General features: G+C 42.0%; 1 protein-coding gene across 2 annotated transcripts in view; it reads left to right on the top strand.

The window, feature by feature from the left end:
* Window positions 1–12,885, top strand: part of UHRF2 (ubiquitin like with PHD and ring finger domains 2) — a 165,231-nt gene that overhangs the window by 117,602 nt on the left and 34,744 nt on the right. For both annotated transcript variants that reach the window (XM_067553073.1, XM_067553074.1), the window contains one exon: window positions 5,738–5,842. In XM_067553073.1, coding sequence (XP_067409174.1) covers window positions 5,738–5,842 — 105 coding nt within the window. The remainder of the gene's footprint in view (window positions 1–5,737; window positions 5,843–12,885) is intronic.

The raw sequence follows: 12,885 nt of genomic DNA on the forward strand, positions 1-12,885 counted from the left end.
CTGGTCACAGCTCCATGATTAAGGTTGAGTTGAGTTTTGGACTTAAGTATGAATTTGACTTTTTTGTTAGTATGAAAGATTGTATCCTCCCAAAGTTACAGTACTTACTCTTTGAATATAGAATGAAATTTCTGAGAATTTACAAGTAAATCTGTTAATTAGTTTATGAACTGAAATAATTAAAAATTAGGTTAAGAAATTTAGCAGTCTGTGTCAGACCCTTTTTTATCCTTAATGATCTTAATAATGGAATAACACAGATATTTCAACCTTCCCATATAGTCAAAACTCACTGAAATCTTGGGCATATATTATTATTTATTTGTATTACCCTACTGTCAAGAAGCCCCACTTGTGGGCCAGGACCCTATTGTACTAGGTGCTGTACAAACACAGAACACAGTCTCTCTCCTAAGGAGCTTACAGTCTAGTGTAAGACAAGAGACAGCAGTGGCTACAGACAGGGATGAGGGAGCACAAGGAAACTATGAGATAATATTGATCAGAATGTTAGGCAGCATAGCAACTGCCCTAACTGTTGTCACATTTTTCTGTAGGCATCATTGTGAAGAGTTTTAAGAGATTTGAGGGAGAACAATGAGGTAGCTTTGTGGATGTTTATGGGAACCTCTAGCCAAGTATAAGGGGCAGCATGGGCAAAAGCATGAATGTGCTTGATTGAAAACTTAACAAATGGGTGATGCAGATTGGCATCCTTGGTCGATTGGAGGTGGGAGTCAGCATCTTGCAAGTGAATGTAGGGAGGTGATAGGCCAGGAAGGTTCTTGAAAGTGAAGACCAAGTAGTTTATGTTTGATGCGATGGAGAAGGGGGAGCTAGTGGAGTGATGCATAGAGGAGTGACATGGTTATTTCCCTAGCTTATTGCATTAATCTTTGCAACAACATTTGGAATGGAATTGACATGAGTAGGGCAATTTTGCATTTGTCAAGGTCAGAGAAGAGGACGTCACAGTAATCGCAGTGCGAGATAAGTGCCTTGACAAGAGTTTTAGGTATGTGGATGAATGGGAAAAGCTGTATGTCAGAAAAGTTTTTCAGAAAGAACTGGCAAGATTTAAACACAGCCTGGATGTGAAGAGAGAGGATTGAAAAGACATCCAGGTTATGGGTCTGAATGACAGGGAGGACGTTGGTGTTGTCTGCAATGATTGAGGAAGAGGAGAGGGTCTAGAATAGGAGGAAGACTGGGAGTTCTGGTTTGGACATGTGCTTAAACTGATACTGGACATTGATGAGTGAATGTCAGAGAGGCAGGATGAGATATTAGTCTACATTTTGAAGAATTTTTTTAGGATTAGTGGTTGGAGGGTTTTTGCAATTCTTCATAACTGAAAGGGTTCTGCTTGAGAGATTTCTATGAAGTGTTAGCATTCATTTTAAAAGAAGGTATATCCTCTTAGACTCAATAGACTAAGCTCTCAGGCTGCCTTTACAAAAGATGGACACAGCCTCCTTCACTTGCTCCTCACTGTGCTCCTGTCTGCCTCCTGACAACATAAGTAGCCAGGCTACCATTTTCCCTGAGGGAGTAGCATGGCTTCATTCCCATTGGAAACAGTGGGAGGTGAAGGCTTTTACAAAGAGGGTAGCTTAACTGCAGCATAAGGCCCATTGAGAAAAGTAGGAGATAGTGACCTGTGTGTGTGTGAGAGAGAATAGTTTCTTCTTATAAGTATAAGATAATTAAATAGTTTTTAAATAAACTTTTTAACCTGAAACTAATTCTGTTTTATGAAAGAGTTGCTCAGTTGTATAGTTATTTTCATTTGATCCACAGACCTCTTTTTATTTCCTTTGTTTGTAGTGACTATTGTTGCATTTGTTCACAATTATCCTCCTCCTGTGGTTGATTGATGACAGCTGTTGCTTGATACTTCCCATGGACTATAACTGCTGTTCAGAGCAGTGGATCAAATGCAGGAGAGGGGCACAATTAGTTTTCTTATGTGTAATTTTGATTTCGCCTGGTATGTGTCCACTACATTGGATCCTGTCTCTGTTCATCTTGTATTCTTTGTATGTGGCTTAGTGTGAAATTCTCTGTTTTCCTTGAAGCTAGGACAAGAGGGAATGTCAAATGAAACTAAGATGTCACAAAAATTACATATAGACAAAGGTTATATTTGTTTCTTCAGTTCCAGATTGTAACAAGTGGTGTTTTTCGAGTAGTGTCCCTAAGGATGCATCTGCATCCCTGCTGATCAGAGAAATTTTGTAATAGTGTCCGTTGGGCCTGCACATGCCACAAGGCTAGCCAGCGCACGTGGGCTAACTGTCCTCAGTTCCTTATCCACCTCGCCTGGCTAGAGATGGAGCATTTAGTTGTCCATTAGCGGATCATTAAGTTAATTTTCAGTTGTTAATCTTTATTTTGCAAATCTCCTAGTTCGCTTATCTTATCTTTTATTTGGTCCTGCCTTTTAAAAAAAAAAAGAAAAAAAGAAAATACTTTTTGTTGTACCTCGATCCTGGTTTGGGGGAACCCCTCTGGACAAGGGTATGCCCAGCTCTCTGGGCTTCAAGAAGTGTTGCGCTTGCAGCAAGACAATCCCAGTCACAGACAAGCACTCGCAGTGCATTTGTTCTCTGGGTGAAGGCTACAATCAAAGCAAGTGCTCCCTTTGCCAACAACTCTGACCAAGATCTCACAAAGACAGAGAGCTTTGCCAGAAGATCATCTTTATGGAGGTGGCACTCCAATCACAGCCCTCGGGCAGGCATGAGTCTTCCCCGCAACCTTCTACTTCAAAGGATAGCAGGTTGAAAAGATGGTCAGGGGATTCCTCTCATAAATCGAGGAAGAGAGCCAGGAACCCCCTTAGCAAGCTCAGGAATAACTGAAAGCGATTTCCATCTTGCTTGATATCCGCTGTCTTCGTCGCTGGCACTGAGACAATCCTAGGTCTCCCACCAACTATCTGGCATCACTGCTAAGCGCATGGGCACCGAAGCTGCGGTACACAAAGACAAGGGCAAACGATACTCCCGGTATATGATTGGTCTCGGTACCACCAGAAACACTGGCCCATTCAGCACCAGAGAGGTCAGCATGTGCAAGGTCCCTATCATTGACACCGAGGCACTCAGTACTGACACACTTCCAACAGTCCAAAGACCAGGTAATCTTAGAGGACCCCGACTCTCTGCACCTCGTTACCGGAGCTCCAGAACCATGCTGCAGCTGCTCAAGTGGAAGCTTCCATTGGCCATATCTTGCCCTATCTCTGTCGAGCAAAGGATTGCTCTGTCGAGCAAAGGATCCATGTACTTCCAACAGGCTCCATATGGGACCCATTACCAACAGGGTCCTGGGATGTGCTGTCAGATGGCACTGCCACCATCCTGGTATGAGTACCTGCACTAGGCCCTATGCCACCGCAGAGGCTATATTGGGACCCCTGGGCAGCGCACTGACAACCAGCTTTGGGAGCACAAAGTGTGGCCCCGGATCCCCCAAGACATGCTCCATCAGCCACGGCACCGTGAGACTCAATCCAAGACACGGAGGAGCAAGAAGAGGAAGCAAAGGAAAAGGCCATACTTAAGGTCCCAGGACTTGTATTTTGGGTATTTCTGTTGTTTGTTCTAGAAATGCCTCCACCTCCTTTTCCTGATTTGGTGATCTATAGTAAACCCCTTACCATGATATCACTCAGATTTTTCCACTTTTAGCTTTACCCAGTGATTTCATCTGGTCTGTTTCTCATCTCCTTCTGGACCTCAGAACAAATATATATTATGTATTCTTGATGTATAATGCAACACCACCTCTCTTTTTCTCTACCTGTTCTTCCTCAACAAGTTATACCTTTCTATACCAATATTCCATTCAATATTTATCCCACCAAGTCTGTGATGCCAATTATTCTGTAATTTAGTTTATGTATTAATACTTCCAGTTCTTGTTTACTCCCCATACTCTTTGCATTTGTGTATGGACATCTAAGATGTTGAATAGATTCCCTCACTGATTTTACTCTCGCTCCTATGGCCTTATTATAATTTTTCCATGTTCCTCTGCCTCAACATCTAGTTGTCATTTGAGGCTTTTGTCACCTGTCACCTTTTAACTTAGTTTGAAGCTCTTCTCAGTAGATGCATGAAGGTTGTCAGGTTGGTGCATGAAGATCCTTTCTCCTTCTTGGTCAGGTGGACTCCATCACTTCCCAACAGACCTCCTTCCTAGAACAGCAACCCATGGTCGAGGAAACCAAAGCTTTCCCATTGACACCATCTGTGCAGCGATGCATTCATCTCCAGGGGGTGTGTGTCTCTACTTAGGCCCTTACCCTCAACCTGGTGGATGGACAAGAACCCAGCCTGTCTTCCCCCACTTCTTCATCCTCAATCCCAGAGCCCTATATTCTGAGCTGCTCAGGGTCATACCTTACAGTATAATCACAGCCCATGTGGATGAGTAGTATGGGATAGTGGTCAGGGGGATGGATTAGTCTTGGCAACCTTTCTGTGACATCTCTGATATGGGCTCCAGGTGGAAAGGACACCTCTGGGACTGTCAGATTGGCAGATGGATGTCTCAGTACCCCTCAGAAGCTGGTCTCTGACCACCAGCACCCTGTGCTTTCTCCTTTATGGGTGTGGTGGATGTGAGCCTCCCAGTCTTGGGAGATGGTGGCTTGTCCTCCTTAGCCTTTAGGGTCCGCTCCTTACTTCCTGTTGCCAGTACAGCATACTGGTTCTTGACCGTGATGGATGGGGGACTTGATGGGTGCGTGAAGCTCTGTCGGCTGCCCGAGATGGTCAGGAGCCAGTCTTCTCTCTGTAGAGCTGCCAGTTCTTCTTCCTCCTTTAGTGCTGCTGTAGTCATCTGAAGTTAGTTAATATCTTCTGTCCCATGTGTTTTCATGTGTGTCCTATCAATTAAATCCTCATGCTCCTAGATGCTGTGCAGATGAGCTACTTCCTCCTGCTGCTTACCTGCCTGCTTCCTGAGTGACTTCACCAACAGATACCTCTCACACCAGGGGGTTCCCACACTAGGTTATAGTCCAGGCAAGTCAAGTCAGGGTCAGGGTGGAAGCCTCTCATTAGGATGCCTTTCTGGCAGGGGCCCCCACAGATGCAGACAGAGGAAGTGCTAGCAGTGGTGTTGGTGAGACACCATTTCCCTCCTGTTGTGGGTTCTTCCCTATAGAGTAGCTGCAAGTCAGGGTTGTGTTGTTTTCTTTCCTTATCTCCCTATTGTCCTTTGTTGGCAAACTCAACTAGCTAATTCTGTTAGTCTCACTAGCCTCGTGTTTTACCAGCCCCTGGAAGCTAGCATGCTTTTTAAAGCTGGGGCACCACAAAAAGCTGGAATGGGTGACTCAGCCCTTCTCACTCAGCCACCTTTAATCACTGCTGCCCAGGGTGCAGAACAACAGTAAATTAGGCACTAAACTGGCTTTGTGACTCTTTTTGTGAATCAATTATGCAGGACATTGGGTTTACCTATCTGCCTTCCAGTGTCACAGCTCTACGTTGTCCTGGCATCTTTCTGGGTGAATTTTTAGTCCTCTCCCTCTCGCTTTTCCTCCTAAAAGTACATAAAACCTTTTCTCCTCAGGCAGTTTCATATTAACCTTTTATACATATACCTTCATATAGAATTATACTTCATTAAACAATAAATGAATTGTTAAAAATGAATATTGATGGCCAGTTGCTTCAAGAAGTTATTTTAAAAATCTTCTCTATTAATTTTATAACCCAAGGTGAGTGAAGCAGGCGTTCACAGACCCCATGTTGGCGGAATCCATGGGCGCAGTAATGATGGAGCTTATTCACTTGTGCTGGCCGGAGGATTTGAAGATGAAGTGGTATGTTTTTATCCAAACCAATGTAAAGACTTTTTTGCTTTATGTATGTGGAGCATTAAGTTCATTGATGGTCCTAAAGTTAGCACTCATAGACAAGTTGTGAGCTCACAGAATAATAAATACTAACCGTTATTTAGCTTATTTGTTTTAACGTCAAGAAAATGAATGTTGAAAAAGTATATCCTTAAAGTATACTGTTATCTATCATGCTCTCATGCAAAGTACTTTAATTACAGCTGAATTTTAGTTTACTCACAAAAGCTAATAATTAATATTCTTATGTAGTCTGGATTTATTACCAGCATTTAAAATCTGATGAGCCTGTGTCAGCGGGCTTTATAAATTATACATTTTAGATCCTGCCCTGATCATCATCTTTATTACTCTCCAAGTTAACAAAACTGACTGTCAAGCAGATAATATCCACATCCTTAATCTTGAACTTTTGGCAGTGATACTTCTAAAATCACCACAGATCTTAATTTTAGTGAGGCTAGGATAAAAGACACAAGGTCCGATCCTGAGATGTGCAGAAGGTTCTCATCTCCCATTGATTTAACTGAGAGCTGAGGGCCCTCACTACTGCACAGGAAAATGTTATCACTTTGGATCGTTGTGCTCAAAAAAAGATGTTGGGAAATTTCTACATTGGTGACCAATACATATCAACATCTAAATAGAGTAAGCAAGCTGTATGAAGTGTTAGTCTTGTCTGTCCTTTCTTTTCACGAACCTGAACAAGATAAGTGTGTGAATAGACTGTTTTCTGTAATCAAAATAATGTTTACACAGGGTACCCCCCTCCTGCAGCTCTTATGCCATCAGGCGGAATTCTGAATCATGCAACAGGTGAACATAAAGCAGTAAGCATCCTGTTTTTTTAAAAAAGTAGGCAGCTGTTAATTACAAGGGAAAAGGCATTAGACAAGGAAATGAAATAAACATCCTAAATAGCATCAGAATGTTATGTATTCTTTGCCAACAGCGCTTACCCAGCTGCTGCCGCTGCGGGAGTTTGCCTCCGAAGGCATCATTGTCTCTCTGTTGGAGAAGTCACATGAGGAGGTACTTGGTGTTGGAACATTACTACATCCCTGGAATCAACCCCAACCCAAGCCCCAGGGCACACGGCCATGGCATCCTAATGAGTCTGCTGCTATATAGTCATAGCTGGGTATCTGGGGATGCTATTACTTCTATTCTTTTTTTGACAGTGGTATAGATGTTAGACGAACTAATCCCTACTGCCTTTTATTCTTTTCTTAATATAGAATAAGCTAATTTGGAGCCTTGTTATCCCTTGCCCTATCACCAAACTGATGGTGTGGCCAGGTCCTACTGCAGATACTGGTACTCCAGTAAAGTCATACTCTTGGGGGCTTTATAGTTGGGAAGGAGCAGAGGGGAAGGGGAAAAATACTACAGCTGCTATTCTCAAGTGTTTGTGTAACTGCCAGACTTGGTGCCTTTAGGCTTAGTTTCTGTAGCTCTTTAATTCAGGATACAGAGGAAAAGATCTTGTTTGAGTGCATGTTTAGTAATAGTGCTAATTTTCTCTTTAGTAACTACTGCCTGCCACCAACCCACCCAGACCCATTTTCTGTGGATTTCCAGATGACTTCCACCTTCCCATTTTTCTTGGAGAGAGAAAATTCAAACTCCTTTCTTGTCACTCTCCTGCATACCACCAACCCTTCCCCCAACAAAACATTTAATTAAAAATTAATGTAGAGGCTTGGACTCCTACCCCAACCATTCACTAAACAGGACCAAAGAAAGGCTGATGAAGAGTCCAACAGGACTAATCACATGAGCATAGTTACTTATCACTCAGTCCTGTAAAGACTTATAAATGAATATTAGAGGCTATTTTACGACTTGTTTGTAGTATTTTTCAAATGGTTTCTCCTTGGTTAACCTCCAAGACTCTTTTCCACACTCTCCTTGTGCTTATCACGTGGGTGAGATTTGGCTTGAAAAACATGTTGCAGGAAGTGAAATTATCCTCTGGCTTTCAGTTCTTATCTTTTTATGATGCACAACTGAAAGTATTCAATTTTGCAAATACATAAACGTGTAATGTTGGTCACATAAATCATGCTGAGTTTAGTGAATAAAGTTACTTAGTTGCATCAATGCAGGATCAGGTTCCAAATTTAGAAGAGGTTTCATTTGCTTTTTCGAAATGAGCAGTAACTGAAACGTAACAGTTTTGCTTCATATTTTAATTTATCATAAAATTACATGCATCTAAAATGTTTGCATATTGATATTTTTCTTGGGAGTGTCTAACCTCATAATTTAAGGGAAAGGAGTTAATTTGCTTTTGCTGTTCAATTTACGATACACTTATTCTAGTTCCCTCTGATTCATATTGTTAGATTTGTTAAAAATGAGAATCTTTCAGTCCCATTTTGGTATTTTAAGGAATCTAGAACACTAACTTGAAGAAATTATTACAGAATTTTTTCATGGATTTGAGTAGTCTGAGAACTACTTTCATTATGGATCAATGTTTGTCAGGAGCCAGTATGAAACTTAGACATTTCTAGTTACTGTGAAGTTTGGGATCAGAATCTTCATGATTTATTCCTTTTGAAGCAACTGCTGAATAAGAATTCAACATCCTCTCCTTTTGAGATGCAAAATTGTCAATCTAGTTTTTGCAATCTGTTTTCGTGGCTTCCTTGTACGTTTACATACTTTTTGAGTTAATATTAAAACTGATGTTTGCTTCCTCTCAGTGTATGGCTTTCAAGCTGGATTCTTCAGCTGGTCTTGAGGAAGTGTTGATTAAGATGGTGAATTTAAGTACTGATTCTGTGTCATCAGTTTAATCTGAATGAATGTTGTTTTTCCCTCAAGCGGACTCGCTTATTTCCATTTATGTGATTGGCAGGACTGTTGTTGAGTTGCAGAAACTTTTGGAGAGCTGTGTGTGTTGAGGCCACTTACCTCTCCCTCCTCATGTGGGCAGTTCTCAGAGTATTAGAGAAAGCGTGCCCCCAACTGCTCCTGGGTTCCTTCTTAATTGCCAAAGGCTCAGCAAGCTCATATCACACACTTCTATCTCTTCACGGCTACTTTAATTTTAGTTAGATTCTCAATTAATTAACACAGGTTTCTTAATTTAAGAACAATTTCTTAATTTAAAAACAAAGAAATGTTACCAATGTGGCATGGGTGTTATCTGGATCCACATAGAGCAGGAGGGATGCCAGACCCAGCTGATGGGGAGGCTTTTCAAGTCTCAGAAATTAAGTCTGGCAATGTGTAAATCCACTCTTGACTTTGGAGCTTCACTAGCCAAGTGGCTGTATTTCCAGCTCATGCAGCATCCAGGTCCATGGTCTTAATCTGACTGACAAAGCCCAGTGCTGAGGTTCCAGCACAGTGTACACTGCAACGGGGTCCTGGGATCAGTCCAGGTCAACCTAATCCAGCACTGAAATTACAGCATTGTTGACATGACACTAAGGTCCCTGGCTGTACCTGGGTAAACCTAGTCCTGCACAGAGGTCCTGGTGCAATCAGCATGGTGCTGAAGTCCCAGAATCCCTGTTTGTAGACCTAGTTCATTGCTGAGGTCCAGGAACTGATGACATGCTGACAAGGTTCTGGCACCATCAATTTCAGTGAATCAGAAGTGGTTTGGTGCCCACTATAAGGTCCCCAGATCCCTTTAGGTTGACCAAGTCAGTTGCCTAGGTTCTGGCACCATAAAATGTGGTGCAGTACTTGATGAAATCATCAGGTGCCCCCTTTGTATGTGGCATTAACATCCTCACAACAGTCTGAGTCGTTCAAGTCCAAATCTAAGGATTTGGCATTATTGACTGGTGTACCACTTGCTCGTATTGATCTACCACCAGTATAAGTGATGTTTGATCTCTGGATCCATCTGGATTGACTCTATGGTGCTGAGGATCTGACACAATTGACTGGTGAAACACTTGCATGAAGTGATTGGGTGCACAGAGTAAACAGTGTGGGGTTAAGGGTCACTTACTCAGCAGATGGGTCTAACAAATATTTATTAAGGCAAAAACATTCAACGATCAATTACTCACAAATGGGAAGCTTATCAGAACAATCTCATCACGGTTGCCTCCAGCACCAGACAATACAGCTTCAACCACCATTTGTTACACAAATTTATTTATAATTTTTTTTGTCTTTTTTTTATACGTATGTGTTAGTCTCTCATTTTGATATTAATTCCCCTCCTCCATCAGTACAGGCTTAGTGTTAGTTCAAATCAGTCTTTTCTAGCTTTCGTTACATTATCTTTTCTTGTTCTCAGACGTGATTGCTCTGTAGTTTCTTACACATGCATAACATTAAACATGATTACTCTGCAATTTCTTACACCTACACAGTTCTTATGTTTACGCTGTTAAATGTTATCAGAATAGACTCTTAAAATCCATGGCAGGCTTCAGTCAGGCCTAAATATGCCTTCATTCCTAACAAGTGGTACTAATGTCCTTGGTTCCATTGATGCCAAAGATACAGCAGCATGACTCGCAAACCACTGGTTGAAGTGGCTCTGTACTCAGCTCAAGTGGCAGTAGGATCCTCAGATCCATCTGAGTTAATATAGTTTGATACCAAAGATACACAATGTTAACTTACATAAACCACTGCTCAAACTGGTTTGGTGTCCACAATGCCCAGGTCTCCAGCTTTGCACAGTTCATCCAGGTCCAGTGCTGCTACTGTGGACTGTCTCTGAACTACCACTTAGTGGAGGGATGTTATACCTTACATAAGTTTCAGGAGAGTGTCCTGATTTGTCAAAATCTGCTTACTCTGGTGCTGAAGGTGCAGCTATCCTTGATTGAATCCTGAGGATCCAGCACCGCAGGTTCAGAAGAATCACATGCAATGAGGCTCTGTGTCAAGCATAAGTGATTAGAGGTCGCCAGATCTGTCTAGATAGATTGAGGGTGGTGCTGAGAACTGGACACCATCGACTCTCTGTTTATAGCGATGATGCAGTCCCATGATTGTTTGTGTTCTACTGAGTCAGCATCCTTACATCTGGGTTTTCTTTTCTGGAATCTTTCCAGTGCCAGATGCTTTGTTCATGTAATCTCAGTAGTCAAGTGATACCTGTTGTTAATTCCCAGGACCTGCAGAGATAGTCAGCTGAGGCACTAGGCATTCCTTTTGTGGGAGTTCCTCCAGATGAACTGTTCACTTTTCCAGGCCAGGGTTCGGAGAAGAACCTGACGTGCCCTTTGTCATCTCTGAGAACATTTCAGCTGCCTTCCCTAACCAAGGAGTCCTTGAATGCAGAGATGCCTTCATCACTGAAATCTTGGAAATCCATTCTTAGGCCTAGACTGAGGATGATTTGGTAGCTAGTGGGTCTCATTCAGTGCCACACCTCTTTGGTTCCAAAAATGACTAAGACTTCTAGTACAGTGTTAATGGCCTGAGTTTGAAACTGCCTGAAGCCATTACTGCCTAGAAACATCAAGGGTCCAAACAACAGTGGTAGTGCTTTGTTAATGAAGATGGGCCATAATGAGGTTTTCTGGAGTCCACTGCATGAGCCTCTGTTGATGCCAGATCACTGGATCTTCTTCTCCGATTTATGTGCAATCAACTATACAGGACGTTACCTGACCTTCCAAGAAGCAACACTTTAAAATTTTTAAAAGGGCAGCCAGTCCTGGGAGCACGCGGTCTTGGCCCTGAAAGTCTCTGTTCTAATTAGACTGAGTCTTCTGGTGCTGCATTTCGGATGCTTTAGTCCTGGAACCTATTCTGCTGCAGTACTAGAATTACTTTGGATTTTCCTCCTCTGTTTAAGCCTAGCAGGCAATCTGCTTCAGGTACAGGTGCCTCAGGATGGTTCTCATTGTTTTAAATTTACTTGAACCTGAGCACTCAGATAGTGGCCTTGTCTAATGCAAAAGCACTTTATTTGTAAATTTGGGATTCTCAATTGAGATTATAAACTCCAACTGCTCAGAATTTTTGGTGTTCAGTGCTGTTCCTTGGCTGCAAAGTAGTGAAAATTGTGTGTGGTTGGTGCCATTTCCCCTTGTATACCTTCATAATCCTCCATGAGAAAAGAGAGAGGGGTGGGTGAATTATCCAAATGGAAATTTCTCTTTAGAAGACTTTTCAGCTCAGTGTCAGGAGGCACCAGTCTCAGACATGAGACTATGTAGAGGACACTCTTGAAGAACAAGTTACCTGTAAGTAACCTCTCTTTATGGATTGTGACAAACAGCTTTCTTTAGGAAAAAAAAATTAGCTCCTCATAAATTCCACAAGAAAGAGGAAGATGTGTTTTTTCCCCCCCCTCTTTTGCTATCTTGTAGATGTTGTTTTATATTAAATGAAGGAAACTAGTTTGAGGATCCAAAATTTTGGTGTAATGCTCTTTTAGGTCTCTAACAGCTCTTCTTGTCCAAATTTCAGGACTTCTATTTGTCCTGATCCTCCTTGAGCTCACCTACCAAATCTGTACAGATTATTCAAATCTATATTTCCACTCCTGACTTGTTTACATCCATCCAGTCCTGCATCTAAATTTGTCTGACATCTCTCTTTGAATGTTTAGTTGTCAATGTAAATTTACAAGCAAAAACTGAATTTTTCTCTTCCTGTGACCAACCTATTTTTCTATCACTATCAACAATACAGTCATCATCCTTGTCATTCAAGCCTATAATCTGGCCCTGGTCCCTTGCCCCACATGCATAAATCTTGTTCTCTTTAGGATCCATCCTTTCTATCAATACAATGTCTAAAACTCTCAGCCAGGCTGTTGGCATTTCCAGTCTCAACTACTGCAACATACTCTCCAACCTCCCTAACACTTACATTGCTTTCTTCCAATCCATACAAAATGCTGGTACTAAAATCATGTTGCTTGCCTCTTGTTTTGTTCAAGTCTTCCCCATATTTGAATCCCTTCCCTGCCTGGCTCCTCCTGTGCATCAGAACAGCTATACTGTTCAGACCAATGGTCCATCTAGCCCAGTATCCTGTCTTCTGACAGTGGTCTATGCCATTTGCTTCAG

This window comes from Emydura macquarii, unplaced genomic scaffold (assembly GCF_026122565.2).
Source record: "Emydura macquarii macquarii isolate MOO-44397 ecotype Brisbane River unplaced genomic scaffold, CSIRO-AGI_Emac_v2 contig_1451, whole genome shotgun sequence".
Taxonomy (NCBI): Eukaryota; Metazoa; Chordata; order Testudines; family Chelidae; genus Emydura; species Emydura macquarii.